The sequence below is a fragment of the Neophocaena asiaeorientalis genome, unplaced genomic scaffold, assembly GCF_003031525.2.
Source record: "Neophocaena asiaeorientalis asiaeorientalis breed wild unplaced genomic scaffold, Neophocaena_asiaeorientalis_V1.1 scaffold86, whole genome shotgun sequence".
In the NCBI taxonomy this organism is placed as follows: Eukaryota; Metazoa; Chordata; class Mammalia; order Artiodactyla; family Phocoenidae; genus Neophocaena; species Neophocaena asiaeorientalis.
The window spans coordinates 2,072,925-2,094,712 of NW_020175039.1; the positions used below are offsets into that span (position 1 = coordinate 2,072,925).

At 40.9% G+C, this 21,788-nt stretch overlaps 1 protein-coding gene and 1 pseudogene across 1 annotated transcript in view; both read right to left on the reverse strand.

Annotated features, from left to right (window-relative positions):
• Positions 1-4,958: 4,958 nt before the first annotated feature.
• The window catches only part of MOGAT1 (monoacylglycerol O-acyltransferase 1), a 28,624-nt gene continuing 11,794 nt past the window's right edge, over positions 4,959-21,788 (reverse strand). The window contains exons 2-6 of the mRNA XM_024763281.1: positions 16,238-16,416; positions 15,683-15,887; positions 13,311-13,485; positions 12,563-12,762; positions 4,959-5,226 (exon numbers count right to left, since the gene is read on the reverse strand). Of these exons, the coding sequence (XP_024619049.1) occupies positions 5,072-5,226; positions 12,563-12,762; positions 13,311-13,485; positions 15,683-15,887; positions 16,238-16,416 (914 nt within the window). The 3' untranslated portion in view covers positions 4,959-5,071. The remainder of the gene's footprint in view (positions 5,227-12,562; positions 12,763-13,310; positions 13,486-15,682; positions 15,888-16,237; positions 16,417-21,788) is intronic.
• Positions 20,048-20,659, reverse strand: LOC112411898 (oligosaccharyltransferase complex subunit OSTC pseudogene; annotated as a pseudogene).

Consider the following 21,788-nt stretch of genomic DNA (forward strand, 5'->3'; position numbering starts at 1 on the left):
AAGACCTTAAGCTCCAAGTTGGTTTGGAAATGGAATAGGAGAGAATCACGCCAATTCCCAATGCCTTTGGGAATACAAGGAAGGTCGGATTTATCTTTATTCTCAAGAGAGCCTAAGATAATTCGTAACCAGAATCTAAGAGCTATTAAAAAAAAAAAAAAAAAAAGCAGCTGTGACAAGCCAGCTGGAGGAGGCTGACACCAAAATGGACTGGGGCTTGGAGCAGACTGTGAGGTGGTAGAAGCTCTGCTTGCTCCCCTGTCTGAGGTTCTGTCACCTGCCCCGGGCCTGAGGCAGCTTGCCCCATCCTGCTGCTCCACTATATAAGGCTCCAGTGGCTAAGCCTGTTGTTGGAAACTTGGGCTTTGCCCAGGACACATCACCAAAATAGCTCTTGCAAAAAGGAAAAGTCAACAATGCGGTGTGCTGATCTCAAGAAAGGAAAACGTTCTTAATACCAATAAGACAGAGCTCGCTGCAGAGTTGTTAAGTTCCTTGCCTTAAGTGTATTTTTCATCGTACTCTACTTCTTTGACACTTTTGCTTTACAGGAGGATTCCTGGGTTTATTAATCGACAGTCACAGAATAGCAGTACCTCCTGTTCAATCTGGAACATGGGGTCAGTTCCAATGCGTATTAAACCTCACTGGGGTTCAACTGCTTCATCTGCAGAAGGAATATCTGACAGATTATGAAGTCCCTTCTAGCTCTAAAACTGGGCTTCCACGGCACCATCCATCAAACTTCTTGGTCAATGCCTCAAGCATTCACGGAGAGATGGCAGAAGTCTGCTCTCTTTGGGCCAGGATCGAAACACACGCAAGGCACAGTTTCTGCCACCGAGGAACTCATCACCCCATGGGTTATCTATGGATTGAGATAAAATTTCTTCTTCTCATAGAAGATTATTAAGGCAGTAAGCTGATGGTGTTTGGGAAGGAGTAATTAAAATAACTAAAATATTGGGCTGGCCAAAAAGTTCGTTCGGGTTTTCGTAACATTGAAATCTGGAACAAACTTTTTGGTCAACCCAACAAGGCATTAGAGAAATCCCTCTGTTTTAAATATAAAGAACTGCTTCTGTGTTTACCATCCTAGAGAAACAGGAGCAACTACTTGGTTATTTCGACACTGCCTTGTTTTTCTCCTGTAAAAAGATATAAAAATTCTACTAGAAGGAACTCTCCCAGCCCCACAAATAGACATTTTATCACCTAGCTTAGAAAAAATATATGAGAACTAGCAAACTTGGGCTGTTGGAAAAAAGCAACCAACTGACAGATCCCATCAACATTTTCTCCTGTTTCAGAGGAAAAGAAGACAAAGATAATACACCACAAGCATGTTTTCAGATTTATCACCAATTTGGCAGTCTGCACCAGTGAGGTAGTTTGGAAGAGACGCAAAGTTACAGAAGTAAGGGCACTGAATCTAGATTCCACCTCCTGTGCTTCCCTTGACAGAAATGTACCTTCTACTGGAAGTAGGGATTTTACTTTTAACCCTACACAAATAATAAAGGCTCACTCATCACCCCTGATTTATACAGACTTAGACTGTTTTCACAGTCATGGTGAAGGGTTTGCATAAATCACACAGCATCCCTTGCCCTGGTTCCCCTTGAGACAGAGCAAAACTGGTTGGTTTTCATAAGCACCAAAGCTGCAAACCTCATTGTGAACGTCACAGACCTAGCTGGGTAGGGACAATTTCAATACTTCTAGCTGCAAGACAAAGGAAATGACTCAGCCTGCACCTGGTGTGCAAAGGAAACAGGAGAAAGAGATGTCCAAATCAAATAGCATAGATGCACATTTTCTTAAGGCAATCTGCCCAGTTTCTCTTCCGGTGTTCTGGGGTTATTTCTGTTGTTGCTGTTGTTCTTGTTATTTTGTTTTGCTGTTTAAATTTTACATGCAATTATATATTAGATGAGAAGCTTTACAGTTGAGGAGATCTCCATCTAACCATACTAGTGAATACAATATATGGCTCACGTTTGTGTTGTAGCAAAAATTCCTATAAAAATATTCATCTGCGGGCTTCCCTGGTGGTGCAGTGGTTAAGAATCCGCCTGCCAATGCAGGGGACACGGGTTCGAGCCCTGGCCCGAGAAGATCCCACATGTCGCGGAGCAACTAAGCCCGGGAGCCACAACTACTGAGCCCACGCGCCTAGAGCCCGTGCTCCGCAACAAGAGAAGCCACCGCAATGAGAATCCCGCACACCGCAATGAAGAGTAGCCCCCGCTCACCGCAACTAGAGAAAGCCCACGCAGCAACAAGGACCCAACACAGCCAAAAATAAATAAATTTATTTTAAAAATACATATATATTCATTTGCAGTCTGTAGGACTGTATGGAACTTACAACTATGCTTTGAGTTTATGAAAGGACTTCTGGCTTTGCTGGATTAAGACCTCTGGAGATCAACTCCCTAATACGTACCTGAAAATAAGATTTTAATGTATGCCAAAATTAAAGTTGCTGATGTCTAGATTTTTTAAATGGCATAATTCTAAATAAATTCATCAGAGCAGAACTTTTCCCAGTTTTCAGGGCCTCTGCTTTCCACACATGGACTTTAACTGCTTCCTAGACAAACCAGTGGAGGTTGGTGGTCATCTTGGCCCCCTCACTACTGAGTGTGAGATTAAAATTCATACCTTGTGAGATCGCAAAAGACTGTGTCATGAGATTTTTCATAAACTTCTCCAAAGGAATGAAGTTCATGGATTTTATAATACTTAAAGGCCTTTAGTTGTTGTGGTTACTTGGGCCTCACAGCTCTGTCAGAAAGACTTACCCCTGACCAGCTAGGGCATAGTTTTATGTAAATGGTGCTCCTTTTACATTTGTTTGGTATTGAATAATACCAAAAAGGATTTATCGTCAAATTATCCGCATCTATTAAAATAGGATGTGTCCTGGGAATTCCCTGGAGGTCCAGCGGTTAGGACTTGGCATTTTCACTGCCAGAGGCCAGGTTCAACCCCTGGTCGGGGAGCTAAGATCCCGCAAGCCACAAGGAGAGGCCAGAAAAAAAGAAAAAGAGAGAGAGAGAGAATAAAATAGGATGTGCCCTATTCCCTGCTTTGACAAAAGAACTGATCTAATTTTAAGGCCTTGGGTCAGTGGCCTCCTGGACCGCTCAACCATATGAAGCCAAAGGGATGCTGGCCTAAAAGTCTTCTATAGAACAATTGAGAAGGTTCCCTTTTTCGTGTGTGAAATGCTTTTCTACTCATGGCATTACCCAGCATGACTGTGTTTTGCTGTTGCTACACCCAATCCAGGCTCTAGCCCAGGGCCTGATGTTTTAAAAATTAGGGGTTTTAACACGTATTAACAGTAAGTTAGAACCACTCAATAAAGTTGCCCCCAAATACTGAGAGTGGAGGAGGTATAGAAAGACGTGGCAGTGGAGATCACTTGGAAACTAGATATTCTTCTTACTTATTGGATAATTACTTAATGCTTAGTGACTAATTCTCAGAAACCCTCCTCAACTTGCTCTTTACAAACCAAGCCTGCGATACTTTACAAACCAAGCCTGCGATACTGTCAATTACTGGCATGGGACAATCACATATAAATTACCTGCTTCGGAAAGTACGTCTTTTCTTAGAATAGGTTTCATACTATGGTACAGCTTAAAAAAATTCTTTACCTATGGCAAGGTTTGTGTGTTCACCTAGAAATACGCCCATTCAACAAGTACTTATTTCATGCCTACTATGTATCACGAGCTGACCCAGGTGCTAAGGAGACATCCATGAACAGGAAGGACAAGGATCCCTCCCTCCCGGACCTGACATTCTGGTTTAGGGAGAATCATATAACCCGAGTCAACGGTGAACTGGTCACATCTCTCCAGAGGGCGCTGTCTCTCAGAGCTCATCTTACTCGAAGAGGCCATATTGGAAGACAATTAAAACCCCTCCTTTTACTGTGAAAACCTTTTGGAATTTCAATGTCTTAAAACCCGTCCAAAGCATGTCTTCCAAAAGACCTCCTTACCTGTAGCAAATGAACATATTTCTAAGCAAATGGCAACAATGAATATTACTAAGCATAATTAGAAAAGAGAAGACATGCTCTCATCCACATGCGTTTCCATATGGTAGATTCATCCTGTTTCCAAAATGGCATTAAAATTCTGCAATATTGTATAAAAATGCGTTGGTTGATATGACCTAAAGGATCAAATTATCTAAGTCTTAAAAGTAACATTATTCACTAATAAATGGTCTGTTCAAGCAGAAAAAAAAATGATGTCCTCCAGTTCTACATGGCAAGTTATTTTATACACTGCCTCGTAAATGTTCCAGCTGTGCTGAACAACAGCTGTCATATTCAGTGAAAACGCCACATTAAGTTATTGTAATATTTAGTAAAGGGGTCTAATTATTTTTTTTGAAGCTGTCATTTTTTTTAAGCACATGAATAATTTTGGGGTTTTTTTGGGCTGCGTTGGGTCTTCATTGCTGCGCACAGGCCTTCTCTAGTTGTGGCGAGCAGGGGCTACTCTTTGCTGTGGTGCGTGGGCTTCTCATTGCAGTGGCTTCTCTTGTTGCGGAGCATGGGATCTAGGCACGCAAGCTTTAGTAGTTGTGGCTCACGGGCTCAGTAGTTGTGGCTCGTGGGCTCTAGAGCACAGGCTCAGTAGTTGTGGCGCACAGGTTTAGTTGCTCTGTGGCATCTGGGATCTTCCCAGGCCAGGGCTGGAACTCGAGTCCCCTGCATTGGCAGGTGGATCCCTAACCACTGCGCCAACAGGGAAGTCCCGCACGTGAATAATTCTAAACCTTTTCTTAACCTGTAAAATAATTTTTACCTTCCTAAATGAGGAAGACGATGAAAAGGCTGATAATCACCTCCAACCTTACCCTATAGTCACCCACTGGATTTTTAGTTACCATAGATAAACATCAACATCTGTCACCATACATAATACTTCTCAGTTGCAAATCTGATTCCTTCATCAAAGAAAAAATTTAATTTATTTAAAATATTTGTTCTTTCCATGGGATATTCTCTCGCCCTCTTGCATGCCTTCAAGGAGGAGAGTTATCTAAAAATGAGAGTTTCATTTTCTGGAATACCATACTTCCCTTTGTGCTCCTCAAATAATTTCCTTAGCTCGTCCATATAGGTCTGATGCAACTCCTCAATCTGCTCTGGGGTTGGGTGCAGGGTCTGACGAACAGGGATTGGGCGGCCAACTGCAAAAACAGAGAATACATCATACACAAGAAATCAAAACCACTCCACCACAAACTACCACCTCTAATGGACAGCCCTAGAAAGACCTCCCAATCAGAATCTGTCAGGCCTGCCAGGTCCCATCCCTTTTTCATTTTACTGGCTGCCTGCCGTAGTCACACCATCTCTTTTGGTAGCAAATAAAGAGCTTTCCTTCTCAGCAGACGCTGGATTGTCAGGACGCTTGTGGTTTTGACTTTGAGTCAAATGAACTACTGTGCGGGCTGCAGCTGGGAGATAAGAGGACATTGCTGTGTGTGCACGTCAGCAGCTCGCTCCTCTGGTACAGCTGACAGCCAGACCACAGTGCTCTATTATCACTGCCTGGGAAATCTTAACTCATGAGGCAACAGCCCTCTATTCTGGCTCTGTTTAATGTCATCCTAAAAAAATGAAAAGAATATATATCTTCACTGCTAAGTATCTGTACCAGAAAACATACAGAATCACAAGGATTCCACTGTCTGTAATGGTGGAAAACAAAACCAACCAAAAGTCTTAATAGAAAAAAACATTAAATAAACCACAGATCATTCATTCAGTGGAATCCTAGGCAACAATTTTTTTAAAAACTAAATAATATTTTTGTAACTGTGTATGCTGACTCATTGTGCTGATCAAATCAACACTTGAAGCTAACTGTTATTTGCAATTATATCTCAATTTAAAAAATGAAACATATGTGTGTACACACACAGAGATGTCTAAAATGCTGTAGGTGGGGAAAAGTTGTAAAATAACATAGTATGATCCTATTTATTAAAAATTTCTCTATCTAGGTGCATTATAAGCCTTTAGTGCACTAAGCAAATCTACAAGGTACACTGATAGCCCTTACCTGGAGGGAGGGAGGTAGAGCTGGGGGAATTTATATTTTATCTGTATTGTATGAATTTTCTACAATGAGAAGGCACTGGTGTTATCTGTATAATTAAAAATGAACTAATTAATTTTTTAAAACCTAGCAATTTCTACATGTATTTTAAGGCCTTTATGTAATAAATAACTTTTATCTCACTTGTGTCAGATTTTGAGAGACTAGATATACGTGGCTCCACCTCCTGCTGCCCTCAGTCCTCTCTGCTACTCATTGCGACCTCTGCTGGCCTGATGCTGCTACCGATGCCAAGAGTTGAAAATGTACAGGATGTTTAATGAACGGCAAACTGCTTACTACATTTGATTAGCTTGGGCATGAGGTCAAATGGGGCTGCAGGTAACGGAATGGCACTCGCAGGGCCTCCTTTGCCCACCCGGAGTCTCCCCATGCTACATCCAAGGTTCGATCCATGTTAGTAACAAAAGGTGATTAGTTAAGAAGGTACCAGAGAAAGAAGGAAGTCGCAGTAGAAGGAAGTGTGACAATAGTATGGGAGGTAAGGGAGCACAGAGAAGGGAATGTATACACACACACACATATATTATATTATATATTAAGAAGATATATATCTATATTTATATACAATGTTACACATAATCTATATATCCTATGTATAGATATATAATCTCCTTATCACAACATTAGTATTCTCAAATTGCTAAGTTTTTAACCATATATAGCCTCAAGAAGCTCCTATACAGTTTTCCTTGAAAGCTTGGATGTCAAACATACATAGTAGACATCAGTCCTTTGTAATTTAACATAACTATCTCACTGTCAGTGTGGTTGACTTTTTTTTTTTTTTTTTTTGCCACACAGTGTGCAGGATCTCAGTTCCCCAACCGGGGATTGAACCCAGGCCCAAGGCAGTGAAAGCACTGAGTTCTAACCACGGAATGGCCAGGGAACTCTCAGGTCATTTGTGGTTGAAATACAGACTAGGAGAGGCTGAAATGATGGGGCGGAATTGGGGGCTGGTGTTGCACAAGAAGCACCAGGCGGAACCAGATCCAGTGCCAGCTCACCAGCAGGTACACGGAGCTAGTAAGTAACTTCTTCTCTGGCCTTAATTTTCACATGTATGGAATAAAAGAGTAGGCAACCTTGAAGCTTCCATCCAGCTCTGATCTTTGTTGTTGTCTGAGGAAAGAAACTGAGAAATTTACGTGCTCATTGAGAACTCTACCTGCAAATCTACTAGCAAATTTGTGGTGTTATAGAAATAGCTTCTGTTTTCTTAGTGAAATTCTCCCAAGGAGACAGGTTAAGTGCAACTATTCTGGGTGGGAAGGGGGATTTATAAAGAGATACAGTGGTCTAAGAAGATGAAGAGTGTTGCTCCCAGCTTACTTCAATTAGGGCTTGTGAATTCTGAATTACTGAGTCTTATTTCCTGAGATATCCTACAGTTAATTCCAATCCTGTTCTTTTCCTATTAATGATTTTATTATACTTCAGACAATTCTTCCAGGGAGCTCAAACACGCTCATATAAATTGGATTTAGCATCATTAGATTTTTCCCTTTAAAGTGTGAGACAAACACAGTCATACTTGTCTTTCTCTTATTTACCCACAAAGAAACTGAGATGCTGAAAGTTTCTAAACTATATATACACATACACAAAAACAAACAAAAACCAAAGGAAATGAAGATTTAAACCCAGCACTTCTGCCCCTCGTTACTAAACTAACCCAAAATTGGATTAGAGAGTAAGAACCTTTCTCAATTACTTTTTAGGGATACAGACAGAGGTAACAAAATAAAAACCTGCAAATCTGAGAAGGGTCCCCAGAGCCCTAGAAGACCAGAGTTCCCTCTCTCCACAAAAAGGAGATTTTTTTTACTATCAAGGAGAAGAAAGCTGTTTTCCACATAAGACTGGGTTAGTTGCAGACTGCTGCCTGACTCCCTTTTTATAACACAAAGGAAAAACCAGCTTCATCAGGTTGCTCTGGGGGTAGAACTCCTTGCCCCGGAAAAATCAGCTAACATCTACTTGTGGCAGAGTCAAGAATCTTAGCTCTTGTTTATGTTTCGGTGCTTTTTATAGCTGGCATGCTCCTTTGTTCCCTTTTTAATTCCATCCAACAATTCAGGATTAGTTATGTCTTATTGCCTTACACAGCAGGCTTGCTCTAACTCCTGTGATGCTGTGCTGCATTTACCTAGATGAAGAATAAGCAGCTTCACGAGCTGTTGTATTTGCAGCTGGAGAAGAGCTTGGAGATGGGAGTTATTCTCTTCTCATTGAGGCAAAGAGTAGGTATTTCACAATAAGGAGTCTTTTTTCTATTTCTCTGTAATTGTGAACATTTTGCAGTTTTCTCTCTCTCTAATGGTCTCACGTAGGAATTGCTCTTTCTTTAGATGCTACATAGCCATACACAAGAGAGAGACCAGGCAGAGAGCCGGGCAGAGTGGGATTTGGGAAGAGTCAAAACCTGGGTTCAAGTAAACCTCTGAAGACGCCCAATGTAAGCATGTGTGTATACAAGTGTGTATACATATGCACACACACTCATGAACATTTACTGAGCACTTAATACATTGTACTAGGCACCATACTAATTCCTTTATTATTACCTCCTTTAATTCCTACTTTACAATTAAAATTTAAATTAGGTTCCCCTTCCTTCCTTTCTATTTCAGAAAATCCATTAGCCTGCTTTTTTTCCCATTAGGATAGAATAATGACTTGAAACAAAATGGACTACTTTTGTCCTCAAGTGGTTCCAAACCAGTTTTATTTAAATAAGGTACATTCCCTTCCCTAACTTTCTTATCAAAAAAAAAAAAAAATTCAAACCTATAGAAAAAAATAATACAAAGAGCACTTGCATGCCCTTCCTCTAGACTCACCAGCTTGAAACATTTTGTGCACACACACACGATATGTATATACACACGTATTATTATTTTTATTTTTGTAGAACCATTTGAGAGTAAGTTGTAGACATCATTGATTCGATCATGCTATCCGCCTTAAAACTGCTCATGCTATAAAGACAAAGAAAAGTTGAAAACCTATTCCAGCTTAAAGTAGGCTAAAGAAAGTGAAAATTAAATGCAATGTATGATCCTGCTATGGGAAAAAAAACTGCCCCCCACCAAAACACATAGCTAAAAAGAATGTTATTGTGGCAGCTGATGAAATTTGAGTATGTCATGTACACTAGTTAATAGCATTTAATCGGATGTTCAATTTCCTGAATTGTACTGACATTATAAAAGAGAATAATCTTGTTCTTAAGAAATAGACATAAAAGTAATTAGGAACAAACGGTCATGTTGTTTGCACTTAAACAGTTCAGCAATAACAATAGTAACAGGTGTATTTATGATACCATTAGAGAGAGAGAAAAACCGTAGCAAAAACGTTAACCGGTGAGTCTAGGAGAAAGGCACACAGGAGTTCGTTTTACTACTCGTGAGACTTTTCTGAACATTTGAAATTTTTCAACATGACATTTTAAAACTCAAATCCAACACATACTAGGACACATGAAATTTCCTCCTTTAAATAACAAGTTTCCCTTGTATTTTACTTTCTTACCCAAACAACTTTCTGTCATACCACCTGTACTGGCTCTACGACTTGAACTTAATAGTAAATTCATCTTAAAAAATTTTAATATGTACTTGTTCTATTTCTGAAAACTTAAGAATTATAATCAGACAGGCCTAACTAAAAACTAGACTTTAAGAACAGTGTGTAAAGAGTCACAATTCCTTGCAAGAATGTTGCTTTTGTTTGTTTGTTTCTGTATCACAGACCTCCAGGAGGGCAGGGATTTTGCCTTATTTGTTCTCTGCTATATTCTCAGTGCCCACAGGGTAGGAGCTCAAGACACATTTGTGAATCAACAAATTAGTCTTTAGTTAGTTCCTTGCAACATTCTTGCAAGGAACTGGACCCTGTACACACTGTTCTTAAAGTCTAAACTCATTTCCTTTTCCTCTCCCAGTTGTCATGATGGATGTGACACTGAAATCAGCTTCTCTCCATTATTACGTAATAAAATATAATCTATGTGAACATTTTATTGTACTTGGATAAACTGATAATAACCCGGAGAAAATATATAAATGACATACTATTTGTGACACATAAAGAAAATATATGGTAGCTTCTTTATAAATTATGTCCATTGAGAATGACCCTCAGGAAAGAGGAAAGAAGGTCTTGATGGAGGATGCAGAGAAACCTGATGGTTTAGCAAAGATTGGTGTAAGAAATACGCAGAGACTGATGATGGCACCTTAGAATTAGCCAGAGCACATTTTTAAAGGGATTTTAACTAACAGGACATTAACAGACAAAACCATTACAGTCCTAGTGAATCTTAGTGAATCTTGCTCACACTACAATGAATGCTCTGGGGACTTCCCTGGTGGCGCAGCGGTTAAGAATCCGCCTGTCAATGCAGGGGACACGGGTTCGAGCCCTGGCCCAGGAAAATCCCACATGCCGCAGAGCAGCTAAGCCCGTACACCACAACTACTGAAGCCCGCGCTCTAGCGCCCACGCTCTGCAACAAGAGAAGCCACTGCAGTGAGAAGCCCGCACACTGCAATGAAGAGGGGCCCCCACTCGCCTAAACTAGAGAAAGCCCGGGCACAGCAACAAAGACCCAACGCAGCCAAAAATAAATAAATAAATAAAATAAATCTATTTTTAAAAAATGAATGCTCTGGTTGAAGTTGCTGATGAAGTGTGGTCTGAGAGACGTGGGGGAAAACTATTTACAGGATGGAGAATCAGAGCATCTCTGGACACCTGGGAGTGAGAGGATTATAGATGCAGTAATGATTTAGGGTGAATTCAACTAATATTTAATGAGTTCTTGTGATGCAAGGTAGAGTTAACAAACTCTTAATTAAGTAGAAGGGGGAGCAGAAGGACCCCAAAATAACTTGCCGCTCTGGACGCTGCCTGAATTCTGCTTGGGGTGTGTCAGGGAGTCAGCAGAGAAACAGCTCTGGGTTTGAAGTGCACTGATTTAAAACAGAAATGAGCATAGCAACTTAGATCATGGTTTCAGTATCATATTGTGTTTTATTCTCTGGCGCAAGTGAATGATACATAGCTTTTGCTTTTGTTTATGGAACTGTAAATAACTTAGCCCTAACTTGTGTTTCTCCAAGTAAATAAAAGTCTTTAAATACACATCGTCTGAGGGTCTGGTTCACACAAACCAAGCTGCTCTCAGCCATCTGGCTCCCACCTGACCACCATAAGAGCATGCAGCTGAGTCTTTATGAAACATGCATATCCTTAGCTTGGTTTTTAAAAGGCTTCACATAATAGCAGGATTCTGAGGATGCTAGAGACTAGAATTGGTGTTTCTGATGTAATCGTTTGCGGGGTAAGTGGAAGGATGCACTGAAGCAATTTTCTTTTGTTCTGAGTCTTTAAGAGATGCATGCTTGGGCTTCCCTGGTGGCGCAGTGGTTGAGAGTCTGCCTGCCGATGCAGGGGACGCGGGTTCGTGCCCCGGTCCGGAAGGATCCCACATGCCGCGGAGCGGCTGGGCCTGTGAGCTGTGGCCACTGAGCCTGCACGTCCGGAGCCTGTGCTCCGCAACGGGAGAGGCCACAACGGTGAGAGGCCTGTGTACCACAAAAAAAAAAAAAAAGAGAGAGAGAAAGATGCATGCTTGACAGGCATTAAGTAAAAACCAGAGCTATAAACATGGAAGGACCTAGAGATGATCCTACTAAGTGAGGTGAGCCAGACAGAGACAGACAAATACCATACGATATTGCTATATGTGGAATCTAAAAAAAAAAAGATACAAATGAACTTCTTTACAAAACAGAAATAGACCCACAGACTTATGGTTACCAAAGGGTAAAGGACGGGGGGAGGGATAAATGAGGTGTTTGGGGTTAATGTCGTCGTCATCATCCTCCCCCATTTTAATCCTCCCACGTGTGCCATTTTTAAAGATAAAATCAGTCTATATTAGGATACATGTATCTAGTTGGGGAAAAAATGCTTTTGCCGTATGAACTGATGCCTGTGTGAACTGAACATGATGAAGACATCTATTACACAGAAATGTCCACATATTAATAGACTCTGATGTAACATGTTCAAAGAGCTGCTATGTTGTAATCTGCTAGTACAGAGAAATAGATTCATCCTAGAGTGTTAGAAATTCTATTTCTAAAGTTGAATTCTATTTGTAGTTCAATAGCAATATTTTTAAAATAATTGATTCCCATTCAAATGGAAAACATAGTCATTTCGTAAATAAAAGGCAGACTGTAAATGAAGCTCAAATAACACCTATAGGATTATTATTTTAGGAAGTTCTTATTCAAAGCTATTTCAGTAACAATAAACATAGCTCAAAGTAAAGTAATCCTTTTTACTCAGTTTAACAAGCCTCGAGTCTTTGATGTACATACCAACAGTGTGGATGGGCTTCCTATAAGGCATTAGGCCAAAATTGTATTGAAAAATTCCTCTGGCGTGGAACAGCGGCAAAGCAAATCCCATGATCTTCTGTAGTCTCTCCTGCACAGCTCGAAGCCATGAGCCTTCAGGGTTGCTAACTTGTTTAAATAGTTCATTTTCACCAAAAGAAAACACTGGCACCAAATAAGCACTGCAAATAACAAGGAGGAATGAATTAATGAAAAGGATTTAAATATTTCATTTAGCCCAGCTGACTTTTACAACAGAGTCCTAACAATTCTTTAACGTTGCCAAGCCTCCCTATAGCGCTAAGTTCATGTTCCATACATTGAAACTGACTTATACTTGAGGTCCTTTGGGGAGGTACCTCAGCAGTCTTAGTGGTTTGTGGAATTTTATTCTATAGAAAATCAAGGTTCCAGGAAGCTTCTTTGTCATCTGTGGTTTGGGCCATGGTTCATTGGTTCATTTGGCTGGGAATTTATACTGTGCATATAAAATTTTGTGTTTTTTGGTTTTCCTCTTATAGACAAGTTGAATTGCTGGATGCCATGACATTGAGTTACCTTAGTGGGAAGGTTGTATTTCATTCCCCATAAACATCCACATCTGCTTTCATTGGGAAGCCGATTAGGAGCTCCGTCTTTAAGAGCCAGAAAAATTACTTTACTTCTTTGTGTTCATTTAATAATGTGTTAACTTCCCTGACCCAGTTGCCTGAAATGAAAAGCCACTTACCCATGGGTCAAAGCCATTTTCACAAATCCCTTCCGCTGGCGTATGAACAGAGTGAACTTTCCAGGATGGGCATCCAGTGATTCCTCTGCACCCCCAAGCACAATGACTGAGATGTTTCCACCTCCTTCCTTGCTTAGCACGTGAGACACACTTCTCCTGGAAACTGAGACTGGCCCTTAGTGAATAAAACAAAAGGTGTTAACTAATTGCCCTTTTACACTCTTATCATAATAGTCTATGGCACCCGCAAATACTTCACAGAATTTCCTAGACTGCTTACATTTGGAGCGGTTTGCAGGTTTATAATTTTTTCATAGCTGACTCTTTGGCAACAGATTCCATTAATAAGATCTAACATTCTGGCAGGGGACAGGGTTAGGTCTTTAAAATGTCACTTGCTTATTACTAGGTCTATCACTTGTTCAGGTAGGTAGTGTACTGCTCATTTCTACAGATTCCATTCATATTGCCTTATAAGTAAAAGGTGCCCCCTGGAGTTGTTCCGTGCGCAAACCTGCACAGCTGTATGTGGTCATCTTGATCGTTATCCTGGCAGACCCTTGCTCAGAACCAAACGGCAAATCTCCAAGAGGTTGCCCTGGATCTTTTGAACACACAATGGTCTGTTTTCAGGTATTCTTTATGGATTCTTATTTCTCAGACATGGATTTATAATGTAAATGGTTTCAAAAATTCAGACATCTGACAAATAACCTACATCAATTGCTAAATCTGTGCGTGATTCCCAACTGTCTAGTTTGACTTTGGTAAACTGTTTATTTAAGACGAAAGTTAACATAATTGTTCAGCCTTTATATCAGCCTTTCCCATGTAAACATAACTTTAAAGACTCCTTTTCAGATTTTAAATGGACTACGTACTCTTGGAGGAAAACACTATGAACTCTTGGAGGAAAACAATAACAATGAAAACACAAACAACTTGTGACCCATATTTCAGAGACAACCACTTTTTAATGTCTTATGGTTTCCTTCCATTCTTGATTTTATCCGTTTCCTTTTTTTTAGTCATAAAAGAATGGGGCTTCCCTGGTGGCACAGTAGTTAAGAATCCGCCTGCCAATGCAGGGAACATGGGTTCGAGCCCTGGTCCAGGAAGATCCCACATGCCATGGAGCAACTAAGCCTGTACGCCACAACTACTGAGCCTGTGCTTTAGAGCCCAAGCACCACAACTACTGAGCCTGCGTGCCACAACTACTGAAGCCCGCGCACCTAGAGCCCATGCTCCGTACAAGAGAAGCCACCGCAATGAGAAGCCCGCGCACCGCAATGAAGAGTAGCCCCCCTCACCGCAGCTATAGGAAGCCCGTGCACAGCAACAAAGACCCAATGCAGCCAAAAATAAATAAATATTTTATTAAATAAATAAATAAAGGTCAGAGCCTTGAGAATGGGCTATCCTGTATGTCAAAAAAAAAAAAAGAATGTGTTAGTTTTATCGGGACACGGCCATTCGTCTCTTGAAGGAAATTACATGCTCATTTTACTGTGGATTCCTGTTACTGGGGGAGAATAAAATTAGGACTGGATTCTGAATGATCGGCGACTCTCTGAAGAGAAGAGGCAGGTTAGAGGGTAGAGAACCTGAGCCCAAATAGGTGTGAGCTTTCACTGAGTTCAAAGCCACGGCCATTCTGCTCTGCGTGCCCTGAGTCAGAGCTGGAGGCATTGCTTCCACTGGAAAGAGGGCCTCATGGATTTCCAGACACCTGGCAGTCCTCACTTGCCTCTGGACACTTCTCAGTTTCCTCCTGAGGCTTCCCTTCTTCAGGCCATGCTTAAATGCTGCTATTTCTCAGGGCTGTTAGGGACTAAATGTTTATGTTCCTCCAAAATTCATATGTTGAAACCTAACCCCCAATAGGATGGTATTAGGAGGTGGGGCCTTTGGGAGGTAATTAGGTCATGAGAGTGGAGCCCCCAGGAACAGGGTGAATGTTCTTATAGGAAAAGGGACAGAGCTAGCATGCTCTCTCTTTCCACCATGTGAAGATACAATGAGAAGATGGCCATCTGCAAGCCAGCAAGTGGGCCATCACCAGACACCAGATCTTCCCAGCCTTCAGACTGTGAGAAATAAATTTCTATTGTTCAAGCTACCCAGTCTATGGTATTCTCTTATAGCAGCTGAACTAAGACAGGCTCCTTTTTCGTCCCTGTTGTCTTTAACCTTATCTCTACACGTGGCGCATGGATTCAAACCCCACTTATGTGTGCTGAGTTCTCCCAAATCCATCTCCTTAGAGTTTTACTCTAAGAAATTGTAAACCCAGCTGGTTTGGGAGGGGACATTCTATGTGGTCCTGCCCACCCAGAACCCTAGAGAAACGGTGATCTGCCTTCACTTACCACTACTCATCAGATATTCTCGGAAGAGCGGACACCGGAACCAAAATGGAAGCACGTGAAGATACGCAGTAAGGCCAGGAAACAGCTCCTTGAAGTTTGAATAATTTGTACAAAAGTTTCCAAAGGCTCCAGCAACAAGCACTCCATGGGGGTGAAACCCAAATATGTAGTTGTGACTTGGATTCAAATCCCAAGTTTTGATGAGCTACAGTGCATTTATATTGACATAAATAAAATGTTCCATGATTAGTTTCCAATAAGAAACAGAAGGACTCAGAATTAGTTCTATGTTCAAGAGGAAATGAAGAACACGACTCATTTTCGTTTCCTGGGGTAGAGCTGTTTCCAAATTTTTAAACTGTTTCCTGAACCCAGAGCCCCCCATACACAACCTTCTAACTTTTGTCAATTTAGGTTAGACTCCGTTTAGTAACTTGGGCTGAATTGCAGGCTCTCTCCCTCTAAAAAGGGAAAAGCTTGAAAAATATGTGATAAAAACACATTTGAATTTTTTTCCCAGCTTAAAACCATACTATATAAAACAATTCTACTCACATGAATTGGAAAATAGTCCTTAAAGTACCTCCAAATGGTCCAGCTTCTGACCCAGTCGGATCTCCTGCCTCCTTGCTCTGGGGTTTGCCAGTCAAAGTAAAGCCATGTCAAATAAGGGATGTAGAGGAACCAGTAGTTATATATGATCAGGAACACAATGACTCCAAGGCACACCTGTGCTGTAAGAAAGGGGAAGACCTCAGGAATCAGGGTCAGTTCGCATCTACTCACTGTACTGTACAATCATTGGCCCAAGGTAGGGGGGATCTAATATACACAAAGTGTGTTCAACTGAACCTTGGTTCAAGGGAGGTGATGTTAACGAGACAGCAATGGTACAGTATGACCTAACATTTCTTGGATGTTTAGTATATACCAAGTACTGTATTGTGGATTCCACCGAAATATTTTTAAATTTAATTCTCGTATAGCCACAGCATTAATGATGCAGCCCTAGCACTCCTAACATTCTTTTTGTAAGAGGGAAGATAGCAGCTTAGGGAGGTTAAGTGAATTGCCCAAACTACACGGAGATGTAAGTGGCTGACCTGTCTAAATTCAAGGTCCATTCTCAAAGCCCATGGCCCTACACCATCTCCCCGACGTGATACATGGAGGAACTGATGCTGACAGGAGGAATGCAGAGGAATTCCTACTACAAGTGTCCACCTTGATTGAGCAGCCATTACGCATGTGCCCATGAAGAGGGCACATTCCAACGACAAACTTCATTTCCCGGAAGTCTATTGCCAGAGATAGATATGGCACAGGAGGGACTCTACGCCTTAGCTCACCTACCACTTCTCTTGACATTTCATAACGACAGAGCAATCCTAATTGTTTGTGCACCTAATGCTGTAGCTTCAAATAGATGAAGCAGGAATTGATAAAACTTGACCTGGGCAGTAGGGACAAGAATATTTGCCTTAAAGTAATACATTAAGCTAAGCTAGACATTTTCTTTGTATGTCTGTGCTACGGTTATACTAAAAAATATTTATGAAAAGAAAAATATATCAATGGGGAGGAGCACAGAGACTGAAAGCCTGCGGCTTCCCCGGTGGCGCAGTGGTTGAGAGTCCGCCTGTCGATGCAGGGGACGTGGGTTCGTGCCCCGGTCCGGGAAGATCCCACATGCCGCGGAGCGGCTGGGCCCGTGAGCCATGGCCACTGAGCCTGCGCGTCCGGAGCCTGTGCTCCGCAACGGGAGAGACCGCAACAGTGAGAGGCCCGCGTACCGCAAAAAAAAAAAAAAAGACTTAAAGCCTGGCACAGAGTAAGTGTTCAACAAATGCCAGCTATTGCTGTTGGTTTAAGGAGTGCCACTACCTCTTTCTTCTTTATTATGTGCTACAGTCTCTAATCTAGAACTAACTTTGGTCCCCCAAGCTCCTATCCATTCTCAACTTTACTAAAAAGAGCTTTGTCCCCAAACAATCCATCATGGTATCTGACACGAGCACCTTTGATCTATTATTGTTTTATAGTTATAGATGTAGGTATAGATTTGGGCAAAAACAGAACACATGTTTATATTTCTAGAAATATATAAATCAATAAATTTCCCAGTACAGATTTAACCCAAATACTGAATTGAACCCATCAGAGGACTGACTTGCTGTCTCCAGGGTGGGTTAAAGGTTAAAAGTGTGTGAAAGGTTAAGGAACCATGTGCCCTCCACCGTTCAGTGGGGTGTTTTCTTGCATTCTGGAAGTTTCCACGAGTCTAGAAGTGAGACCAAAAGAGTGTCCTCTGCCCTCATTCCTACCAAGATCACTCTATTTTGGTTTACCTGCTTCCCTCTACCCAGGTCTGTGTGCTGACAGTGTACCCCTGTTAATTAATTTTATTGTATTAAAATGTGCAAAACATTTACAAGAAACATAAATAGGTCTCATTATTCTCTACCCCAAGCTGGATCCGGTGAGCTATGATGGAGCAAGGGAGGGAGGGCATAGGTACTGAGTAGTAACTGTCTCGCATGGGCAACCTTATTTACACCTCCTTGCAACCCTCAAGGTACAGAGTTCTGTCCCCATTTTGCAGTTGTGGAAACTGAGGCTCAGGGAGTTTGAGTGTCCAAAGGACTTGAACCTGGATCTGCATAATCCTTAAACCCAGGCACTTTTTATTTTTATTTTTTTTAAGAAAACCAAACTATCCCCAGCTAATGGTCATAACACCATAAACATGTGTTTATTACAAGTACATAAGCAGGTTCATAAGCATAAAGAATCAGGCACATGAAAGGTTTTATTTTCTTTACTATAAAGGTGGAGAAACTAAGAGCAAAAAGCAAATTGACTTAATTTCAATCACAGAGTGAGTCAAGAGTAGGTCCAGAAACAAAGTCCCCCGGCTACTAATTCAATGGTCCACTCACCCAACCACATTCCTCTAGGTGAATACACACTGTATATCTCTAACATTCATTATGTGTTTTGCACGTACAGTGGTTAAGACATGGATGGGAAATTGGACTCCTTATGTTGGAATGTGCCACCAACCAGCTTCCTGACCTGGGGTGAGGTCTTTTACTTCTTAAGCCTCGATTCCTTAACCTGTGAAATTGGGCTAATAACAGCACCACTCTCCAAGGACTGTTGGGGGAATAAACAGAGAGATGTTACACTGCCTGGCACAGAGCAAGCGCTTGACAAATGGAAGCCATTTTTAGAATAACTGTGTTTACAAGGATACATTTGGAGAATGCAAAAAGTAGAAGCAGACAAGATAACTCATATTCCTGTCACCCAACAAAAACTACTGTTAAATTTTCCCGTCTTTTTTTTTCTCCGTCAAACAGGTTATGTTTGTTTAACACAGTTGATCACACATATTTTTTATTCTGTATTTGATCACTTACGATTATCTCATCTTAGCTGCTTGGTATTATAAATTTGGCATTAAAACCTCTCCATAAGTGTTATTTTTAATGACTGCACAACATTCCATTGGTTGTCAGTACTAATTCAAATTCTTTTGTTTTTGAATATTTGGGCTTCTAACAACTTTTCTCTAATAACATAATCTTGCATAAAGATTCTATTTCATATCATAAACAGCACCAAAATAGTTTTTTAATCCCTTAATCCTAAATTGGATTGAAAGCAGAAAACACTATAAAAACTAGGTGACTAGATCACCTCTACTTTCTATTTTTATCCCACTAAGCAATCCAAGGTAACACGATTCTCCTAAACTGGAGGTCAAACAGAAGAGAAAGTTAAAAAGATTTACTCCAAAACATTGTACAGCTCTCAAAACTAATGTTGATACTTTAAAAAAAATTGTTTAGATTCACAAACCAAGTTGCACTGAAGGTCGAAATTTCAGCTGCCTTTTTTCTTTTATTAGAAAAATTATTTCTTTCTTCTCCTTTCATACATCTTATTGTTCAGGAAACAGTCTTACATACATATCTGAAATGATGTACTGTCACACACTCTGTTTAAAGGCAAAGCACCACAGGTAAAGCTGATCAGCTGACCAGAGTTCTCAGTTTATGGGATCTCACTTCCTGATTTTACATTAATTTCTGAAGGTCAGAAATGTCATCTCCAAAAAATGTCAAGGGGTTTGTAAAAAATAACCATTTTATTCAATATTATAGTTGTAGAAATGAAGTACATTTTCTTTAAGAAATTAAAAAAAGAAGAAAACGCCACTTAACATCGTTGGTGTGTCAGTACAGGCCAGCAGGAAAAAGTGCTGATAAGCTTGTCTCTTTGATACCAAGAACACATTCTAGTCCAAGCTATAATACACTTCCTATGTTTTCACTAGATGTTTCTTTTCTGCTGCTTTTCATCCTTTTCCATATTTCGTATCAGAGGACTGGTACAGCCTTGAAAACTTCATTAACAGGAGCAAATTCAGTATCCACCGATTTCTTCTCAAAAGGCACTCTAACTCATCAGATAGCCCGGCAGTTCCATTCTCATGAATACTCTAGCCATGAAAAAACTCAATAGGACACAGACGAATCCAATGAATAGAAGGAGAAATCTACTGAGTCTGGGAATGTCTGATGCGTTGGATCGGTCCAGGATTATGAAACCTAAACCTCCCATTGTAAACAAGAAGCTGGATGGGAGTCCTCCCGTAATATCTTGTCCATTTACTATGTAGGCCAAGAAAGCTACTGGTCTCTGATGCCCACGTTCATCAATCAAGGAGCCCACACTTGGAGGTTCGACAGTAACATCATAAATGATTCCTCCGGCGATGAGGAAGTAAGACACAGCCACCAGAGCGTACATCGTCATGGCCGACGGCATGTGCACCCAGGGCGGCTTCTTCAGCTTCAGGTTGGGACATTCGAGCACTAAGAACGGGACGCGGTACAAACTCTCCATGTTGGTGGCGTCAGGGGCAGCTGTCGGCCGCCGGCCCCACGCACCACCCAGGAACAGCTCTCCTTTTTTTTTCTTTCTTTGGCTGCATCACAGCATGTGGGAATCTTAGTTCCCCGACTGGGGATGGAACCGTGCCCCCTGCAGTGGAAGCGCAGAGTCCTCGCCACTGGACTGCCAGGGAATTCCCCTAAATTTCAGCTTCCTTGACTTGGGTACATTCTGGATAAGAAACCGTAAGTCAGCCCCCAATCACTTATACTCTACTTTTACTTAACTGCCATAGATTCTACTTCTTCTACATCACTGAGGAAGCTGCCTCCCGCTATTTTTTTTTTTTTGAGGTGAAATTCACATAACATAAATTAGCCATTTTAAAGAAAACAATCCAGCCGCATTCAGTACATTGACATTGTTATGCAACTCCCACTTTTATCTAGGTCCTAAACACTTGGATCATTCTGAAATAAAACTCTGAACGCATTAAACAGTTACTCCCTATTTCCCTTTCCCCTGTCCCTGGCAAGCACCAATCTGCATTCTTTTTTGACGGATTTACCTAGTCTAGATATTTCATATAAATGCAATGATTCAATATGTAACCTCTTGTAGGCTTTCACTTACCATCAAGTTTCTGAGATCCAGCCATGCTGTAACATGTGTCAGTACTTCATGGCTTTTTAGGGCTGAACAATATTCCCATGTATGGATAGATCACAACTTGTTTATCCATTTGTTTATCTGTTAATGCACATGTGGGTTGTCTCCACCTTTTGGCTACTGTGAAGAGCGCAGCAATGCCCCACTGCTTTAACAGTACTGAAAGCCAGAAAGGCTCAGCTAAAGTTTATGCACCGTCACTAAGTTTACCATCATCAGTAAAGGGACAAAGTGACATTTGCCTCTTCTTATGATCAAATGGGAAATACACCCCATCACCTTTGTGACCTTGTTGCCAAAAATGTCTATCCTGACTCTAATCATGAGAACATATTTAGGCAAGTCCAGACCAGGGGACATCCTACAAGATAATTAGCTGGGGCTGTTTTAAAAATATCAGTGTCATAAAAGATGAAAAAACAAATAAAAAGTATAGGAACAGGTCTAGTTTTAAAGGAAAATTTGAAGACAATTAGGGAAATTTGAATATGAGCCATGTGTTAAATAAGATTATTGTTTCAATGATACATTTCCT